This window comes from Ornithodoros turicata, chromosome 4, assembly GCF_037126465.1.
Source record: "Ornithodoros turicata isolate Travis chromosome 4, ASM3712646v1, whole genome shotgun sequence".
NCBI classification, from domain to species: Eukaryota; Metazoa; Arthropoda; class Arachnida; order Ixodida; family Argasidae; genus Ornithodoros; species Ornithodoros turicata.
The window spans coordinates 30659423-30681173 of NC_088204.1; the positions used below are offsets into that span (position 1 = coordinate 30659423).

The window sequence follows — 21751 nt, forward strand, 5'->3', positions numbered from 1 at the left end:
AAACAATGCCGATGAAGCGGACGTTTCACAACGTGTGAACGGACACATAGAAAATGATGATGATGATGATGATGATGGTTCAGGTTTTCCTGGCGCATAAGCGACGAAGGCCATAATGCGCCAAGACAATGGTAAGAAAAGTACAAATTAAAAGTATAGTGATTTAGTTAAAACAAGACTTTACAGTTAGAGTATCAAATGACATAAAAATCAAATAACTAAAACTACAATGCAGTTAAAATGCCAATATCTTGAAAGAAGTTAAAAACCCGTTCAAATGGTAAAAGAGCCTCATCCCCCAGCAAAAGGGAGGGATGTAGAGGTGTATGATATGTGTATAGCTCGTGAAAATGATGAAGTCGGTGTGTGTCGTATGACGGACATGTAATGAGCATGTGAAGGACTGATTTTGTCTCATCGCATCGCATGCAATGCAGAGCCTCTTCATTGCGGAAGAGGTGACTGTGGGTTAAATGCGTGTGCCCAATCCTCAGCCTGGCAGAAACAACTTCGTGAAGACGACTGTTAAAAATTTCTGTCCGTTTTACAATGGTGGGCTTAACTAGATGAAGTTTGTTGCTGCGCAGGGTATTCCAGTGCTGTTGCCATTTGTTATTTATGGCCCTCATAAGTGTAGGTCGGAGATCTTGAAAAGGTACATCAAAACGACTGACCTCAGATGAAAGAGCAGCTGTGGCAGCTGCATCAGCGAGTTCATTCCCGGCTATACCCACATGACTGGGTACCCAGCAGAATGTCAAAGATAGGCCCTTTTTTATTACCTTAGTAGCAAGGCACTGTGCCTTTTGTACAAGAAGGTTTTTTGACATCCCTATGTTGCCTACTGCTTGAAAAGAACTCAGAGAATCTGTGTAAATGACCGATGACTTGGTGTGACTTTCTAAGATGTAGTTCAGTGCCAGGATTATTCCGTATACCTCGGCATTAAAAACTGAGAGCATGTGAGGTAGACGATATGATTGTGTGAATCCGTCGGTCACCATTGCACATGATACTGAGGTGCGTGTTTTGGAACCGTCAGTGTAAAAAGCTCTGTGTTGCCCAAGACTTTCTTTAAGGGACTCAAACTCCTGCTGGAGCACAACAGGTGGTGTGTCATGTTTCTTGAACATAGACAGGGAACGATTAAAACATGGAGGAGATTGCCAGGGCGGGACCCGTGGGCTGGCCTGTACTACGGTGAAATCATTATGTGGGAAATTGTAATCCTCACATCCCTGAAGAACACGCATGCTAAATGGGGGAACAACGCTGGGCTTATTAAGAAAGAGCTGCTTGAAGCGTGTGCCTTCAACGGAGGAAATGGCTGGGTTATTGGGATACCCTTTTACCCTCAAAGAATATAAAACAGATAAGTAAAATCTTCTTCTTTCCAGCGACCACTCATTGCTCTCAACATAGAGGCTTTCCACTGGCGACGTGCGGAAAGCACCAGTTATCAGACGCAGTCCCTGGTGATGCACTGGGTCTAATATGTTCAGGACAGATTTCCGAGCAGACCCAAAAACAACACATCCGTAGTCCAGTCTAGACAGCACTGTGGACACATAGATCCTATGTAGAGCGTCACGATCGGCCCCCCAAGATTTGTGGGACAGCACTTTCAAAAGGTTTAGGGACTTAATGCATTTAGTTTTAAGGTTCTTGATGTGTGATAAGAATGTCAGTTTGCTATCAAGGATGACCCCAAGAAATTTGTGTTCACTTTTAATAGTGAGGTTCTGTCCGTTCAGCTTAAGAGTAGGTGGAGGAAACAGTCCTCTGACCCTCGAGAAGTGAACGCATACCGTTTTCTCATGTGAGAACTTGAATCCATTCTCATGGGACCATTTTGTAAGCTTATTTAAAGTTAGTTGCACCTGTCGCTCACATGTTGCTAGATTCGTGGAAGAGAAAGAAACCTGAATGTCATCCACGTATAATGAATAAGACATGGTAGGTGGGATTATGCTAGCTACTGAATTGATTTTCACAAGAAACAGAGTGACGCTAAGGACGCATCCCTGTGGTACCCCGTTCTCTTGGATGAAAGGACGGGATAGTGTTGTTCCAAGCCGTACTCGAAATGTCCTGTTTTGGAGGAAGTTTGTTATGCACCTCAGAAGGCGTCCCCTGATCCCAAAAGAGTACATGTCTTGTAGGATACCATACCGCCAAGCGGTGTCATACGCCTTTTCAAGATCGAAGAACACCGACAGGCAGTGCTGTCTACGGACGAAAGCTTCACGAATCATTGTTTCTGCTCGTACGAGGTGGTCAGTTGTGGAACAACCCACGCGAAAACCACACTGCAGTTGGGAAAGACATTTGTTCTCCTCTAGGAAATGGACCAGCCGAGCATTGACCATACGCTCAAACGTTTTCCCGATGCAGCTGGTGAGAGCGATGGGTCGATAACTGGCCGGGCTTGAAGGCTCCTTTCCTGGTTTTAACAAGGGAATTACAGTAGAAATTTTCCACGCTGATGGTAATATACACTGGACCCAAACCTGGTTAAAAAATTGGAGTAACACATCTTTGGATGCCTCAGACAGATGGCTCAGCATTAAGTACATCACCCTGTCTGGGCCTGGTGAAGTTGCCTTTGTGTGCTCTAAGGAACGATTAAGTTCTACTTTGGTGAAAGGCTGATTATACATCAGACTGTCTCCATAATGCATTGAAATTTTCTTCTTCTCTGCACTACGCTTAACTTTAAGGAACTCACTCGTGTAGTTAGAGGAAGAAGAAACGCTTTCAAAATGCTCACCGAGAGCATCGGCTTGTTCCTGTAAGCCTTTACATGACTGACCATTAACTACTAAAAGTGGGGTAGCACGGCTCATGTTTACACCTCTGATCTTATGAAGTCGATCCCAAATAAGTTTAGAAGGTGAGTGGGAAGATAGGGAGGACACAAAACTGCGCCAAGAGGACCGCTTGGCTTGCTTGCGCGTCCACCTGGCCTTGGCTCTCGCCTTTTTAAAGAGAAGGAGGTTTTCACTCGTGGGGTATCTTCGAAATCTACCCCACGCACGATTTTGGGCTTTTCGTGTTTCTCCACACTCCTTGTTCCACCAAGGTTTCGGTCGCTTTGGCAAACGACCGGAAGTTACGGGAATACATTGTGTTGCTGCGTCTAGGATGACGTTAGTAATGACACGGTTTGCTTCGTCAGTCGTCATCCTAGTAACAGGGATTAAAGAGAGGTTGCATTTATCAGAAAAAGTGTTCCAATCGGCTTCTTGAAGTTTCCACCTAGGGGGGCACGTTGTCAAGATATCTACTTGAGACATATACTTCAATACTACTGGAAAGTGATCACTTCCCAATGGATTTTCTTGCACTGCCCATTCTAAAACATTGAAAAGAGATGGACTACAGAGAGACAGATCTAATGCCGAGAAAGACTGTGTAGCGGAGTGTACATACGTAGGTGCTCCTGTATTCAAAAGACAAATGGATGATGAGAGCAGGAATTTTTCTAACATCTTGCCCCGACAATCAGTCCTTGTACTACCCCAGAGGGGATTGTGCGCATTAAAATCGCCTAAGAGAATGAAAGGGGTTGGTAGTTGGATGCATAAATCTTGTATGTCCTTTTCTGTAATGACTGCTGTTGGTGGCAGATAAATGGAGCAAATGGTGACTATTCTGTCGAGGCACACCTGCACCGCGACAGCCTCCAAATCTGTAGCAAGATTAACTGCCTTGGCTGGAATGGATGCTCGTGTGACAATCGCCACACCACCGGATGCGCGATTTGTATCATTTCGATCCTTTCGATATATGTTGTGTCTGCGTAAAGGAGTTGGGGCGCTTCTATTCAAGTAAGTTTCCTGGAGACAAAAGCATGCTGCATTGTAAGTATCGAAAAGATCATGAACATCATCCAGGTTTGAAAACAAACCACGGCAATTCCACTGGAGGAAGTGGTTCATAATAATGACTACTCCAAAGAGAAGGAGAATGGAGCGCAGCACTTGGTTACGTGGACTAAGAAACACCTGTTCCATTTAGGGAGGTTGGACCCTTCGCAGGGGTTGCTTCTGCAGTTCGCCAGTCTTTGAACCTCTTCCTCTGCCTTTTTCCCTTTTTTCTTTACCTTGTGTATCAGGGAGGCTTGATGATGACTTTTGCGACATTCTGTCGTCATCATCTACCTCCATGCTTTGTAAGCCCTTTTGGGAGGTGGCTTTAACGCCCCCGTCCCAAATTGACTGTGCGCCATCGACCTTTGAGCAGGCCGTGGCGGCTTCTTTGTGGCCAGTTGGACGGCTGGCCTCCGTTACAGCAGGGGACACCTGAGTGTCTCCAGCTTTCTGTTGGGGAGTGTCGAGTGGAGGCTGAGGACCCGGAAAACAGGTCTGCGTCTCCACAGACTTCCTCAGTGGTGCCACTCCCCTGCGCACCACGTCGGAAAAGCTACCTTTTTTGTGAAAGTCGAGCTGTGCTCTTGCTGCTTTGTAAGATATGTTCTGTTCTGTCTTGATTTTCAATATCTGTTTTTCCTCTTTCCAACGCGGACAGGACCGAGAATATACTGGGTGGCCACCGTCACAGTTTGCGCAATGGAAGTCATTAGTGCATGACTCAGGAGCGTGTTCTTTTCCTGCACATTTGGGACACACCAGGTGTCCTCGACACACTTGAGAACTGTGGCCAAAACGCTGGCACTTAAAACAACGCCGAGGATTAGGGATAAATGGTCTCACATGACAGTTTACATACCCAGCTTTGATGCTCGAAGGAAGTTGGTGCAATTTAAAGGAAAGGACGATATGCTTTGTGGGTATTTCCTTGCCATCTCTACGCATAACTATTCGCTTTGCGGAGACGACGCCTTGGTCTTTCAAACCCTCCTCAACCTCCGATTCGGTGCAATCGATAAGCTCATCTTCAGAGATGACTCCTTTGACAGTGTTGAGTGTACGATGTGTTGTGATGGACACTGGTATCGTTCCGATGTTCTTTAATGACTGGAGTGCTGTACTTTGTGTCTTGTTATTTACTTCAACCTGAATATCCCCTGTACTCAACTTCTTCGCCTGAAAGGACTTTCCGATCACCTGTTCAAGTGACCTTGCCACTATAAACGGAGATACTTTAGACAATGGTTTTGCTTCAACATCTGAGTGGATGATCAGGAATTTTGCAAACCATGGCTCTGGAGAACTTATGTCGAAAAAATTCAATGATCGTTCCTCGGTGCGGCTCCGTTTTAGGAGCCGATCAGATCTTTTGGAGTTCGTAGTATCCATAAAATTATAGAGGTATGTTCAATGCAGCAGGTGTGTCGCCCACCATCGAGCCCAACTGAGGGAGTGTGCCCTGCACACTAACACTTGCCTCTGCACTATACCCTAGTGCAGCTTCTGGAGAGTGAAAGGATTGCCCAAGGTTGACCCTTGCCGCCAAAGAAGGTGAAAGGAGAAGGATTAGAAGGAAAGGATACAAAGGAGAAAGTAATGAGCGTGGGAGATGACGACTAAGCTGAATAGTCCTGGCCGGGCCTTCCAGGACCACCCGTCTATGGGAAGCAGGGGCCAAAGCGGCGTGTTGCTTTCCCAGAGGGGCCCCGAAGGGTCCTAAACAACCTCCGGGTCCACTCAACCGCCAGGATCCCCCTTTCCCCAGACACGGGAAAGCCACGCACAGCGATACGTGGGGGTCTCCCTCCTGCGGCGACCCAACCGTGAGTGCAGGAGGGGGCTACTGCGGCTCCTGCCGGGCGATGGGGGCGCCAAGTTCCCGACGCCGGGGGACACATAGAAGACTGCCGTTCCAACTACAACAAAGGCTGAACGATTGAATAACAAACCTTGCCGACCCCTGTCCCACACATGTTTTGTTCGGTCCTTCTGGCTTCTTTCATACCAGCTGATAGCTCGGAAAGTTTGTTGTCAGTGATAGTAATTGATTAAAAGCTGAATTAAAATTGTTCACAGTTGGACGCAAATCTCATACATATAGTACAAATAGGGACAGGTCTCACAGTGCAGAATTGACATGATTACATTTTGCCCAGTACGATGGGAAGGAAGAAACGTCCGATTGATTCGGTCAGCCGTCAGCAAAAGAGCAAACGTCTAAATAGAGAGCTATCCCTGCTTCTTGGTAACCTCTCTACCACTGAGCACAGTTCCGATTCTTCTGAACCGTCCACAACGAGCACACATGCTAGTCCAAGCTCTCATGTGACCACCACTGTGCCTGACGTACATAGCCGAGGGGTAACATGCCTCCCAACTGTGGACAATCCTGAAAACATTACCTTGCAATCTCCAGACGAATGTGACATCAGTGACGCCGGAAGTTTGCAGACGTCAAGCGGAAACGTCAGTGTCCCTAGTAGTCCTGGCTTGGGTGATGACACTACAGACAGACACAGATATGATTTGGCTGAACCACAGGCTAATAGGCTGGATCCTGTAGATAGCTCAGAAAATAACACAGTGTCCAACCTGGTGGCATTCCTGTCCCAATGGTGCATCGAACATCATGTACGACAGGGTGCCCTCAACCCCCTTTCGGTACAGCTCCGCACACACCAATGCTTTTCTACAATCCCGTGTGATGCCCGAACGATGCTAGAAATACCGAGGCGCACTGAAATGCATGTTGTTCCACCGGGGGAATACTGTCACTTTCCGTTACATGACAGTCTACGCTCAGTTGTCCTTAGGAGCCCCTGTTTCCAGAGCCTGCCCAACGTGATCACACTTTTGTTATATGTGGACGTTGTGCCCATTTCTAAGAGTTCTGGAGGACAGCTGAGGCCCATTCTTGTTAAAGCTTCAAACTTGCAGTTCAGTGAGCCTTTCCTAGCAGGTTGCTACCATGGACCGCAAAAACCCGAATGTACAGACATGTTTTTGTCATTGCTCCTAAGAGATTTTAAATTACTGTTAGCAGAAGGGATTCGTGTTAATGATTCGCTGTTTACGATTGAAATTTCAGGTTTTGTTTGTGATGCCCCTGCAACATCATTTCTGCTCGGCATTAAAGCACATACTGGGTACTATGGTTGTGGCAAATTTCAAGTAAGGGGCTCACGCGTTGCTGGAAGACAAGTTTTCCTCAGCACAGACGCTCCCGTGCGCACAGATGAGGACTTCCGTTCTAAGTCTATGCCTGAGCATAATGTGAGGGAAACACCACTTCTTCGGCTGCCAATCGATTTGCTGCAGCAATTTCCCTTTGAGTATATGCGCCTGGTGTGTCTGGGTGTTGTAAGAAAGATTGTGAAACTGTTAGTACAAGGAAGACCTCCTGTAGCAATGCCTCCTGTAAAGGTCAAAGTGGTGTCTGATCGGCTCTTGGGTCTGCACGGCTACATTAGTGCAGAATTTGCACGCAAGCCTCGTTCTTTGGAAGAGGCACCGCGCTGGAAAGCCACAGAAGCAAGACAGTTCTTGCTGTACACAGACCCAGTGGTGCTATTCGGAGTGCTCGAGCAGACTAAGTATACTCATTTTCTGCTTATTCATGTTGCTGTCAGGATACTCATCGACAAAGACATGTGCAGGTCGTACAATGCATACGCAAAGCAACTACTTGCTGCATTCGTGAAGCTGTTTAAGAAGTTGTATGGAAAGGAGAATATGTCATACAATATTCATGGCCTTGTGCACATGCCTGACGACGTCATCAGGTTTGGGCCTCTAGATGCGTTCAGTGCTTTTCCTTCAGAGAACTACTCTTTCACACTCAAAAGACTAGTGCGTAGTGGTCCTCGACCACTACAGCAGATCAGCAGACGAATATATGAGCAATATGCTTGTCACAGGGGAGCGCCCCCCCCCCCCCGCCGTCTGCGGTACCTACTACACTGAGCTTAAAACAACCTCACGTTAATGGCCTTCTTGTTCACCGTTGCACTGGTCCTCAGTATCAAAGAGCAAGCTTGAGGGGTTTCACGGTGTGCACTGCTGCTGGCAACAACTGTTGCCAAATGAGTGACCTAAGCATTGTTGTCATTGAAAACTTCGCGCATTGCGGTGAGGACACAGTAATGATAGGAAGACGATTTACTAGTTCCTCTGACTTTTATGCATCTCCATATGCATCATCCATGATGGGGGTGTACAAAGTATCGCGGCCTTCCGGTTTGCAAACCCCGCCTATGGCCGATATAAGTGCAAGTGTGTTCTGTTGCCCTGTCCTAGAGGAGATTGTGAATATATTGCAGTTACGATTGTGCACTAGCACTAAAAATCATTACTTTATTGCTCGTCATTGGATTGGATTGGATTGGAAAAGAAAGAACAATATGGAGAGGTTAGTCCCGAACCAGTCAGAACTGGCTACTCCAAAACGCGTTTGTTGGTAAACAAAAAGAAAGAAAAAGGTCAGCTACGAAAAATAGGACAAACAAACAAACAACCAAGCAGGATAAAGCATAAAGCAAGACGGGGGAAAGGAAAGGGGGAGACGTTCGACGCCGAGAAACACTCACTGCACAATGTCAGATATAGTGCGAACACAATGTCACCGACGTTTTCACAGAGTGTCCAGCAAGTCCGAAGCGGTAAGAAAGTCCACAAGAGCGCGCAATGCCGGCACCTGGTGTTGGGCGGGCCAGCGGCCTAGAACCTTCCCAACGGAGAAAGGGCGATTGTCGAGGCGGGCTAGTGCCGCCTCAAGGGAAAGACGAGGCTCTCTGTATCGAGGGCAGGCTTCTATAACATGCTCTGTGTCCTCCAACACCCCGCACTCGGAACAATTCGGTGTGGAAACCTTCCCAAGTTTAAAGAGGAGGCGGCCGGTATATGGCACATTGAGACGTAGCCGGTGAATGATGGAGGTAACGGCCAGGGGGAGCGCTGGGGGCGTTAAAAACTGCAGGTCTGGATCCACTTTGTGCAGCAGTGAGTTAACTGGGACGCATCGACGCCAGTGTTCCCCGCTCGGACGTTTCACTACTGCGTTTATCGTGCTCTTTGCATCCCCTCTTGTGAAGTAGACGGGGTGCGTGCGAACGCCACGCGCTAGATGGGCACGCCTGGCAGCTGCATCCGCAGCCTCATTTCCGGGGACACCGCAATGGCCAGGGACCCACTGCAACTGGATGTCATGTCCCCGTGATACGGCAGAAGTGTACACTTCAAGGACGTCATGCACCATTGGAGACAGACATCCCGATCCTGTAGAGTGGTGAAGGACTTGTAAGGCGGCTTTGGAGTCGGTGTAGATGGACCACTGAGCTGGGGATGGAGAGGATGCAATGAAGACAAGCGCCATACAAATCACGTGCAGTTCCGCCGCCGCCGCCGCCGTGCGGTGTGAGAGTCTTGCACATCCTTCAGCTGACAACTGCGGGATCACATAGGCGCAAGCAGAGCCGGAACGCGTCGTTGATGCGTCGGTGAAAACCTGAATTTTCCCTCTATCGCTGTCAAGTACGGCCAAGGTGAGCTGCCGTAGAACAACCGTCGACGCAGCTTTCTTCGAGGACACTCCAGGTACCTCGACACGGACAGGGGGTGTGGGCAGGGCCCATAGTGGGTCAGGGTGCTTCGGCAGAGATTTGTGCTTGGGGATGATGCTTCGGTGGGCAAGAACGGCTTGGCTGTACCCAGGCGCTGGACGACGAATCAAAGCGCGCACTAAGGGGTGTCGATGGTGGCGAGTTGCCAGCCTCAGATAGTGGCTAAGAGACTGATCGAGCCTCATGATGTGTACAGGTGGCTCCTTGGCTTCCGCGAAGACTAGAGCAGTTGATGTGGACTTGTGGACGCCGAGGCACGTCTTGATGCTCTTCGCAAGAATGGTCTCCAGCAGTTGCTCAGATGTGGGGCAGAGATGATGCAGTACTGGAAGGTGGTAAGTCAATACCTGACGTACAAGGGACCGGTGAAGACCGAAAAGAGCCCTAGAAGTGAGCCCCCACCGGGTACCACAGAGGTAGCGCAGAACATTCAGTCGGGACTCTGCTCTGTCTTTCAAGCAGCGAACTTCTGCTCTCCACGATAAGCTGCAGTCGAGGATGAGACCAAGGAACCGGTGGTGCGTATTGCTCGTCATTCCATGAAAGGCTGCAACTCATTTGTCGACTGGCCTACTGAACTCTCGCTAACCAGATATCGGAGTAGGTTATAATGGCATTTTCCGATGTAGTGAAGTACCATGTGTAAATATGTAGACGTCCTGTTAGTAATCACTTGTTTCCTTCATTCAGTTGTGAGTAACATAATTTGTTGCGAGAAATAAAATTGTGCCACGTGGTAGATCGCGCTTTTGTCTTCAAGACCATTCCAGCAAAGGTAGCGCATGTTGATGAATCAAGAGAGGGGTACAGAGACAGATAGCTCTGCCTGCCTCCATACCTGTCCTTTTGCCGTCTCTGTCACGTTACTAAGGTTTCGTATCTGCATGCAAGGGCCTGTCATTTGGTAGTTCCATTTTGACATATATGTTTGCTATGATTATTATCAATGGGGATCGAAAGTATCACTTTTGTGACATATTGCGTCTTATCCCCTACAGTATGTACTGCATCGTCGAATTTCTCGATCACACCGTGGAGATCGTTCCTGTCTCTTGGGTGGAACATCCCGAGAAAGGCTCTCACACGACATGTGCATGGCCAGAGCAGTTCAGTACGCAGCGATTGATGAAGGCAGTGAAAAACTGCGATGCACACGATGATTCATTCTCCACGTATGATGTGTCTGTCATATCAGTGTGTGGTACGTACACAGGCGTGATACGGTCAAGCGTCCATACAACAAAGATGATTTCTTTCAGATAACTTTGCTCGGGCGAGAGAGAAACTGCGAAGGGCGGAGGAGACCGTTTACGTTTTACGTCTGAAATAATCGTGTACTTTTCAAACTTCTTTTTATTTCCAACAGAGAGGACAAGGCCGAACCGAGCTAGTGTCGCTGGACTGTCACCAGTGGCGTAGCCACGGGGGGGCTAGCGGGGGCTCGAGCCCCCCCTACCTGCCCGGACCGACCCACACAAATCGTGCAAATCCGAGGAGAACATAATATATGGGGGGGGGGGACCAGTGTGACGATCGCGAAAGTTCTTGCAGTTCATGGCGTCTATCTAAGAAGCACTCTTGAATGGTTTTCAAAGTATGAGCTTTTCAAAATACTTCCAATCTCGTGACACCACCTCATTGGTCATGACAGCCTATACATGTAGCCGTATTGTGAACATCCAAATAAACTATTTTCGTTCCTTTTTTTCATCCTCAGTTTGCAGTGTGCATAAGTATGTGTATGTTGTCGCACACAGGATCAGCGGGGGGGGGGAGTGTTCGTATCGAGCCCCCCCTACCTTGGAGGTATGGCTACGCCACTGACTGTCACAGAACCTGGGGGGACGACAGCTCGACACCGGACAGAGTACAAGCTTGAAGTGGTGGTAGTGCAGTGTTGGTAGTGTTATTTCTGTATGAAGCAGCCTGTGTTTATTGAACTCGTATTGACCCTCCCACGCCATTTTTTAAATGTTAACGCAATTTTCAGCATGACGATTATTCATACCTCAGGACATAACTAGACAGAAAAGTAGAGAACTCCGACTTAACATGACAATGATGATGATGATGATGATTGGGAGTTTAGTGGCGCAACGACAACAAAGATCATAATGCGCCAAAACTCTGATGTGTAAAATAAATTTAATTTGAAAATATACATTTTAAAATGATAAAAAATATTCAAGGTTTCAGAGGGTGTGTAAATCTCTGCATAAAAGGAGAATTGTGACACTACAACTCAATAATGATCCCGACATCTCTAAAAAACATTCTCAAACGGAACGTGAGCCTCATCACCCAGCAGCAATGCTGGATGGAGAGGTACACAGTGTTTAGAGAGGAAAGAAAAATGGCGTTGACGATGTACCTCGAGAAAAGGACAGCTAATAAGTAGATGCAAAATGGACAGGTCAGCTCCACACTCTGTGCACGCTGGTGGGCTCTCTCCTCGTAACAAATGCCCATGGGTCAAGAAAGTATAACCCAATCTGAGAAGACTAAACAAAACTTCGTGCAGTCGTCTATGAAAGTGTTGCACGCACTTTCCAATATGCGGTTTTACGGTGTGCAACTTGTTGACTGTTTGTGTTTCCCAGAAGTCCTGCCATTTTTTATTAATGTCTCTCTTTAACTGACGGACTAGATCACATAAGGGAACTTCAAAAGGTGTGACATCGCTTCCCTGGGCAAAGGCTGCCACGCGGTCAGCTTTCTCATTTCCACTTATGCCGACATGGCTAGGTACCCAGCAAAATGTTAAGGTGTAACCTCTACCCTGTACGACACTCGCTAAGTATTGTGCACGCCTCACAAGAAGATTTTTGTGAGTTTTTAATAATGATTGGAGTTTTAATGGCGCATTGACAACACAGGTCATAATGCGCCAACACTGTGATTAAAATTAGACTAGTAAAAGGTAGGTGCAATGCTTAAAAAGGGGAGAAGTAACATCTAAAATACAAGACTAACTCTACACAAGACTTGATTCTAGTGTCTCTTAAAAAATTAAAAATTCTACTGAAAGAGATAATAGCCTCATCGCCAAGCAAGAGCGCTGGATGAAGAGGCAAAAAATACGTATAAAACTCTGTGAAATGATGTTGACGATGGATTTCGTGGTGTGGGCAGGTGATAAGAATGTGGATGACAGAGAGGAGTTCACCACAGTTTTCACACAGTGGCGGCTCTTCTCCACAGAGTAAAAATTTGTGCGTGAGGAAGGTGTGGCCTATCCGCAACCTCGTTCGCAGAACACTCAAGAGACGATTTTCCTGGCGGTCTCCATAACTTTGGATGTGTTGTTTAATCAAGTGTAGCTTGTTTTGTGTCTGAGTGTTCCAGAAGCTCTGCCATTTTGTGTACAGTGATTTCCTAAGTGCTGTCCTAATATCTTGCATGGGTATCTCGAAAGGACTGACGTCTTTTGAAGCTGCAGCAGCAGCAGCCCGGTCGACAAACTCATTTCCTTGTATGCCTGTGTGGCTAGGCACCCAGCATAAAATAACCGAATATCCCCTCTTCTGTGCCATACTAATTAAGGACTGTGCACGCTGTATCAAAAAAAAATTCTTTGGTTTGCGTGTGCTACAAATAGCCTTAACAGAACTTACAGAATCTGTATATATTACTGCTGACCGGATGCAACCTTGAAGAATGTGGTTAAGTGCAAGGATGATGGCATAGATTTCTGCAGTTAAGATAGATGCTATACTGTTTAGACGATGTGACCTCACGCATGTGCCACAAGTCATGGCACAGGTCACTCCTGCGCTAGACTTCGATTCGTCCGTGTAAATTTCTGTGTGAGTCCCAAAACTTTCCCTCACGTGTTCAAATTCTTGCTGTAGTACTTGTGTAGAGGTGTTGTGTTTGCTGTACTTAGTCAATGTAGTATCATACCTTGGCGGTGGTTGCCAAGGTGGGACTATTTTACCATATTCTACAACTTGGCAATCATAGGAAGAAAAATTGTGATCCTCAATATCTCGTTCAATTCTCATTGAAAAAGGGGGAACTACTGAAGGTCTGTTAATAAACAGCTGTTTGAAGCGTGTACTTTTAACACAAGTGAGTGCAGGGTGCTGTGGATAACTCCTTATTCTTAGTGCATATGACACCCCAAGATAAAATCGTCTTCTATTCAACGAATATTCATGTGATTCTACATACAGACTTCCAACTGGAGAGGTGCGGAACGCACCAAGGATAAGCCTGAGCCCTTGGTCATGTACAGTGTCCAGCAACTTCAATACGGATTGGCGGCCTGAGCCGAAGACGATAGAGCCATAATCTATCTTGGAGCGAATGCAGGCAGTGTATACACGGCGAAGTGTCTCCTGGTGTGCACCCCAAGATCTGTGAGACAGGATTTTCAGTAGATTCAATGACTTAATACATTTTGCCTTCAGGTTTTGAATATGGGGCTTGAAAGTAAGCTTTGAATCGAACGTGATGCCAAGAAACTTGCATTCGGATTTTACAAGGATATCTTGTTTATTAAGTTCCAGCTTCCAGTTCCAGGAGACAGAAACATTCCTCTGATTCTCGAGAAGTGAACACAGATTGTTTTTTTCAGCAGAGAATTTAAACCCGTTATGTGAGGACCATTTTGCCATTTTATTTATACAGAGTTGCATCTGTCGTTCACATTTGGGTAAGTTCGCAGAACAACAAGATATCTGGATGTCATCCACATACAAGGAAAAAGGTATAGAGGGTGGGATGACACTGGCTATAGAGTTGATTTTGATAAGGAATAACGTGACGCTGAGAACAGATCCCTGCGGGACACCATTCTCCTGCTCAAACAAATGTGATAAGGTTGTTCCCAGCTGAACTCTAAATGTTCTGTGTTGAAGGAAGTCAGCAATACATTTCAAAAGACGACCCCGTATACTGAACGAATGGAGATCCTGTAGGATACCGTATCGCCACGCAGTGTCATATGCTTTTTCCAAGTCGAAGAAAACTGACAAGCAGTGTTGCCTTCTGACAAAAGCTTCACGTTTGGTTGTTTCTAGACGAACGAGGTGATCCATTGTGGAGCACCCCGTTCGAAAACCACACTGAAATTCTGATAGACACTTATTCATTTCAAGAAAATGAACCAATCGGTTATGCACCATTCGCTCAAAAGTTTTGCCTATGCAGCTTGTAGTAGTAATGTATCAGCTCAAGTATCCGGAAACTGACATCTTTGCCTGGACGCCATTAATTAGCAATTAGAGCTAATTGGGACCCCCCACATTAATCAGGACCCACCAGGGAGTCATTACACTAATTGGGGATCATCTAAGACACGTCCAGACGAAGATGTGAGTTTCCGGATACTTGAGCTGATAAAAAATAAAAAAATAGGTAGAAAATAAAATGAAAAGATAGAAATAGAGTGGAGAGAAACAATTTATTCGAAAATCAACGATGCCGCGGCGAAGAAACGGCTCCGGGGTGACCAGTGCTTGTTGACGTCGGGTAGTTGCAGAGATCGACGACAGGTGGCCACTTAGTTGCAAGGCATCACACCAGATGGCGCCACCATCATAGCTCTAGAGGAGAGAGACAGAGAACAAGATACTAGTGGCAGGTAAAAATGACAGCACTGCTAAACAAGTCTAGGCATGCGAGAGAAAAGGTCTAACCGCTACTGCTAAACAGAAAACAGTACACATCGGGGGAAAAAGGCTTACGGGGGACGATCGCTTAGGCCTAACCACAACACTACGCAGCTAACACAAGGCGGGAACCACACATCGCTAAACATGCGAGAAAAGGCTTAACACGAGCGCGGTCACCGCTAAACACGGCAAACATACGAGAAAAGGAGCGCGCTTAGCCCTAACCACAACACTATGCAGCTAACACAAGGCGGGAACCACACATCGCTAAACATGCGTCAACAGGCTTGGACACCGCAAAACAAGTCTAAACATGCGAGAAAAGGCTTAACACGAGCGCGGTCACCGCTAAACACGGCAAACATACGAGAAAAGGAGCGCGTCAAATCACTCACTCACCTTTTCCCCCGCGGCAACTTCCAGGCAGAAACTGAGCGAGCGCGGAGAACATACGTCTGCTCCCTACGAGATCCAGCCAGCAACTGAGCGAGCGCGCGGAGCGCACGTCCGTCTTCCGCGACGGTCCGAGAGAAACTGAGAGAGGCGACGCGCGCGCGCCCTCTGCTCCACCCGTTCGCGCATGCGCGCGCGCGCGCTCCTAGCGCCCCCTGCGCCGGCCGCGGGTGTTTTCGGTTTCGGCTCTCCGCTGCGCGCGCGCTCCTAGCGGCGACGGGTGGCTTCTGAGTTCCGGTTTTACTCTCGTTTCTTTGCGCGCGCGTTTATCTGTATAAAGGCAGCGCGCACCGCGCTCGCGTCATCACTACGTGAAGATGTTCAGCTACCACTCTTTACAAAATTGTTCCCGCACCCACGCTTCTTGGGAAGAAGTGGAGAAGGAATGTTTCAACGGCGAAAGTCCCCGCAACGAGCTCGTCATCACTGCTTTTCGCTACGTGATAGACATGGTAGGCTTTGGCAATATAGGAGAGATCTCGCCGGGGCCGCTGCAGGAGATGGTGCGTCGAATTTACGCCCGTTACAAGAACGTCTGCATAACGGTTCCGGACGGACCCCTGGGACTAATGAGCGAATTTGTGAGCTTGTCCAACGCAGAATTCAACTACATCGCTGCAGACATCGTGGACCTTCTCGCTCGTGCCATCGCTCATATTAAGCACGCTCTACGGAAGCAGCGACATTTGCAAGCAGTCTACATCGCCAACTTTGTCACTGATTTATTGAAATACCGCTTGGTTATTGACATGCAACGCATTAAACAGTCCGAATAACTTTGACGAGACTCTGTGTGCTCTTTCACTGAAACATCTTTATTGAATACATACAAAGGACTTGGTCGATAGATGCCTGCACCCTCCCTGACTTGCCTCAAGAGAAAGGATATGGGGTATCTTCATCGCAGCGTCGTCATTGCGCGGGTCACTGCACCAGCACGATGACGGAATGGTAATTCTTTTCGTACACCCATTCCGCTACCACACTGCCACGATGACCCGTACTTCTCCTGTCTGCGAGAGAGAGAGAGAGAGAGAGAGAGAAGCATGTCTCGACTAGAACTTTTATTCTCGATTACATGCGCGTGCAGCTCTTTGTTCCGCGGTTACTCGATGCCTGACGACGACGCTCTCGGGCTCTCTTCCGGGTTTTCCGTTGCTGCACAAAGAGAGAGCACTATCGTAATCCTATACGCGTCAAAACATAACAAAGCTTACCGTATTCGCAGCTCCCATAAGGGAAGGAGTGTACGGCATCCACGAGATAGCGCTTGTCGTCGTAGGGGACCAAGCTCTTCTTGAGTCTCGAAATGGTGTACATCGTTTGCTTTATACTCTGGATGGTGCACTGCTTCTGAGAGACCGCCTTTTCATTGAACAGAGAATCTCGGTACACTTCGTGCAATAAATGTTTCCTCACCACGCCCTTCTTAACTCCTTTCGCTCTCGCGATCTGTTTGTGTGACCCAGCCAAGAGAATGCTGTACATTTTCGCTCGGATGGCTACGACTTCCTGAATAACTCCACCCCCCGTCTCGTCTTTGAAGAACCCCATCTGGTTCGCGTGCTCGTCGTTGAAAAGTGGGTGGTCCGGCGGATAGGAAGATAGATCTAACTCACTCTCAATCTTCATCAGCTGCTCTTCCAGGCTTTCACACGTGAGAGAAAAAATTATGCTGTCCGTGTCGCTATAGATCAATTGCACTGGACATGTCAAGCGAGAAAAGAGCGACTCGTAGATGAAGCTGTACATTCGGACTTTGGATATTTCAAGAATGGCAAAGCCCACGTAAAGGGGGTGCGTGCATTTGATGCGGCGTTGCTTCATCTCGTATAAGATGCACTTATCACTCAGAATGTGAAAATGCTGACTGTCGACGGAGCTAGCTTTTCGGAGCGCGCTTTCTTTGTCGTAGGCTATAGCGTACCTTTTCATGCGTCTCACATTTTGTATCGACTTACCGAACGTGCTGTTCGACATGGTTTTGTACAGAAGTCGCTCAAATTTCGTGGTCGCGGCATTCCTCAACGCGACGTTTCTCTGCACGAAGGTTCGCAAAAAGTTGTCTTGGTGGAACGAGAGGATGTTGTGAACACGTTTTATTTTCATGCCCAACCTCACGTACAGAGCGAGCAATGCATAATGAACGACATAGCGTTCTTTGTCGTGGCACGTCAGCAAGAGTTTCTTGGTGGGAGGGGCGTTCAGCGACAACGCATCTTTCAGGTGGTGTTGGTAGGGGGACAGTTCGTTCTCGTCCACGTACCTGTGTTCGGGTGCCAGGGGAAAATCCCTGGTGAGCGCGTGCAGTTCTTCGGGATACGACAAGTCTACTACGTAGACGTAACCCACTTCCGAATCGTGAGGAATGTTGAGAAAATCGATCTCGCTCCACCTCGAAGGATCGACCCACTCAAAACCTCCTGTTGGGAGATGGAAAGTCATCGCGTACGGGTACAAACTGTTCACGTCGAGATACTGGATAAAAGTCTTTTCTTGCTGGGGATCGTAATCGTCGCACCCCTCGTGATTAGCCCGACAGTATCTGTGGAAGCTGTTACAAATGCCTCCCCTGATTCCCTTCTCGATCGTTTCGTACATCTCTTGGTCGCTTATGAGCTCGAGTTTGACATTGGTGAGCTTCAGAGCGCTGCTCCACGCGTAACTGGCGAGGGACATGGCACGTAAGATATCCATCCCATCCGTCTCTAGCGCAATCTTCCTGAAATACAGTACGACGTCGCAGAGCTGACAGGCGTCGAGCGTGACGTAGAGACGCGTGTAATCTCCTAGGTTCTTGCATTTGAACAATTCGAAAATCTCGAGGGCGTACTGATAGTCCTCGTCCGTGATCTCTTCATCGTTCAGGTCACTTTTGAAAGCTTCCTTTGGCGGTAGTGCGGGCAAATTGTACGCTTCGAAACTGCCGACGAAGGTGTACGGGTAAATTCCCTTCTTGAGAAGCCGTCGGAAACGGTCACCAAACATTTGACGGGTACAATGAAACGCACTCTCGCCACCGCTGGCGAGAAGGGTTTCCACCAGGTTCGACAAGGACAGGTTGAAAAACTGCGTGGTATCGCGGAAATGGAGATCTCCAATATTGAACCCTCTTATCTTTTCCGAGCTCGAAGCTAAGATCCACGGTTCGCCCAGATTTAGAACGTGCATGTGGCGGAGAAGGGAGCTCAAATCGTACTGCAGGTTGTGCACGCACACGACGAGTTCTTTGGTGTTACGACACGTAAGGTTACACGTATCACACAGCGTCGCGACAAAATTCGAGGAACCGGGGTCTACGAAACGGGTGTGGTCGTGATGCGACACCTTCCGCGTATGTCGGTTAAATTCGATTCCACAAAATTCGCAGTGCGTAGCGCTCGCGTGCCGAAAGTGGTCTTCCATACTCATGACCAACGGTGAGGGAAGACGGTTCAGCCTATCGATTTGTTCGCTAAATCGCTTGAGCGAGAGCAAGCATTTTTCTGCCGCGTTGGGTCCCAAATAGCCATCTACGTCCATTATTTTCCCATCACAACTTCTCACTAGCACAATGCTATACGAGCTCATCCTGTGCACACTCGAGGCGTCCTTAACGAGCGCGTCCTTTTCCAGCATGCTTTCCGTGTCCAACACCGCGAAATAGGGATAGGGATGCATGTACTGTATCTTGGTGAAGGAAACGCTCTCCCCCGCTTTTGGCATTTCGAGAATTACTTCGTTTACGTCTCGACACAAACGTTCGTGCTGCTCCAACGCCCCTCTCGTCCTATAACCGCTCGTGCATTTCTCGCAATAAAAATAGTCACCTCGCCCCATGAAAGTGCTAAATTTTCGGATCCCATAGAAATGCTCCCTAACCTCGAGCAGGTGGACTTTGTCCTGATAGAGCGTGCAGGGAACCCGTCCGGTAGATATCGAACTCGTCTGCTCGTCGAACACGTAGATGTACACGGAGATTTTGTTTTTTCTCTCCCACAGGGCAATGTCTTCGTAAGTGACTGGGAAGCAGGGTGGCCAGTACGTTACGCGCGTCTCCGGATTCGAAGGATTCATGTATTTGTGGTATCTAACATGAAGGTTTGGTTTGCTCCTCAACGGATGCAAGAGTGCCAGCACGCTGTACTTGAAACACTCGTTTTCGTGATTCGGTGGAAGTTTGACGTTTGTGAGAGTCTTTGTTTTTTTCTTCAACATTTCGGGAAGCTCGATCGTGCACCCAATCCGCTTCGGTTTCAAACGCGTTAGTTTTAAGTCGACACATTGGACGTCGTTCGAGGTGAAACCAGACCCTTCTCTCGCATAGTTTTCTACGCGTTGCGAGGATTCTGCGATAGCAGCATTTATCGCGCCTTCGATTTCTTGACGGTTATGAACCACTCTCATGTGAAGGTTCACGTGAAGGAGATGAGAAGTCAACCCGTCGGCTCCGTCCTTAACCATGAGCGCTTTCGAGCACAGACAAAATTTGAAAGGCATGGGATATGCTTCGAGGACGCGCGTGATTACTGGAGCTATGCTCGGTAGATAGAGTCGCAAATCGTCGACGTTGTCGTTGTGCGGGGAACAGAGAAGCGTGTACCTAGTAGCCGTTCCGTCAAACGCCTCATCTGTGACAAAGAAAGGAAGGAATCGTCTCTCCGTGACGGAGGGATGATTCTCTACGACGTGTTCTCTCAATTCAACGATTCTACGACCCTGGACAGGCTCAGCTTCGTTTCGAAATTCTGGGCTTGCATCTGGTGATTCATCTCGAACCCTACCAGACAGAGGAATGAAATCTGCATACGACTGATCCCCTTCCCACATGAGCAATTCGTCTGCATTGTCATGTCCATCTAGGGATTCGTCGTCGTCCGTTTCAGGTATTACGAAAGGCGGACTACTGACTCTGTTGTCGTCGTCATCTGAAAGGACGACTGGGCTATTACCGAGATTCTCTATTCTAGCTTCGTGCTCTCTTTCTACGGCCACGAGCATGGCGTCGATGGGGTCGTACTGACATACGAGACAGCGCGGCACTGCGGTCAAACAAAATCAGTACGAGATTCCCCCTCACGAAACAATGCTTACTTTTCCCTTCAGTTGAGGAACGCTTGAGATTGATGATGATGAGAGAGGATGGGATGAGTTCCTGTGTTCAGTGTCATGCGGTGACAGCGGCTATTGGTTCCTGAAAAAACAATGTCATGCATAGAATACACTCTCACAGCAGAGACTGTCAACTTACATTTTGGTCCACGAAACGACTCACGTCGTGGATGAATGCCCCTCACGGGCTGTCGATCAATCGTCGTAGAACCAGCGCACCTTTTATAGTCGCTACACCGCTCTCCTCCTCCTCGCATTGCGACGGTGTCGTCTGTACTTTGACCACCCCGCCTTCCGTCTTTCGCGCCTTTTTGCGATGTCGCATATGACAATGATGTCATCGGCGTTGAATAAAACATTACACTAATTTCAAGCTAACACTCTGAGACGACTTGTACATGACGACAAGAAGACCCAGAGTGGGATTCGAACCCAGGATCCTTCTACACTGGGCGCGACACACTAACCACCAATCTAATTCGTACTGCGTGACGTTTTTCGTATTGCGGGGTTCGTGTCTACACACGTCACAACATGTTCAAACACGTTCAAACATGTTCAAACACGTTCAATGACGTCATAGAGAGAGAGAGGGGAAGTAGTGTGTCCAGGGACGACTTCGACGCCTGTGTCTAAACACGTCCAAACATGTTCAGACACGTTCAATGACGTCATAAAGAGGAAGAGAGAGGAACGAGTGTGTCCAGGGGCGACTTCGCCGCCCGTGTCCGAACATGTTCAAACACGTCTTAACATGTTCAAACACGTTCAATGACGTCATAGAGAGTGAGAGGCAAAGCTTTACTATAAATGTCGAAGCGAATGGTCGATCGTCATTCCATCATGATCAGCTTGGTAGATCCTCGTAAGTAATACCCATGACGTCATCATCGTCGAAATGTTTGAAGAGTTTCGTTTCCAGTGTACAACACTTTTGCTGCGCGTGAAGTCGGTTTTTTCCCGCCTCACATATTTCGGGAGATTGGCAGCGCCCGCTTCTTCTGCACCAATTGTGGTGGATTGTGGTCCAAAGGTACGCTTCCTCATTATTTTTTAATACGTTCTATAATCGTTCTCATTTTTTCAGAGCAAAAGCATT

The 21751-nt window shown here is 47.8% G+C and overlaps 1 protein-coding gene and 1 long non-coding RNA gene across 2 annotated transcripts; both read right to left on the reverse strand.

The window, feature by feature from the left end:
- Window positions 1-14878: 14878 nt before the first annotated feature.
- Window positions 14879-16557, reverse strand: LOC135391404 (uncharacterized). The gene is made up of 2 exons (XR_010421924.1): window positions 15508-16557; window positions 14879-15039 (listed from the first exon to the last, which is right to left on the reverse strand). It is a non-coding gene; the product is annotated as an uncharacterized LOC135391404 (long non-coding RNA).
- Window positions 16558-16573: 16 nt separating this feature from the next.
- LOC135391403 (uncharacterized) lies at window positions 16574-20833 on the reverse strand. Its single transcript, XM_064621662.1, has 4 exons — window positions 20792-20833; window positions 20635-20734; window positions 16779-20582; window positions 16574-16719 (listed from the first exon to the last, which is right to left on the reverse strand). Coding segments are annotated over exons 2-4 (3858 nt in total). The 5' UTR covers window positions 20636-20734; window positions 20792-20833; the 3' UTR covers window positions 16574-16666.
- Window positions 20834-21751: the final 918 nt, after the last annotated feature.

Coding starts and splice junctions, on each gene's coding strand:
- LOC135391403 (XM_064621662.1), bottom strand. Junction 16,720..16,778: donor TTATGGGAGCTGCGAATACG/GTAAGCTTTGTT, acceptor CTCTTTGTGCAG/CAACGGAAAACCCGGAAGAG.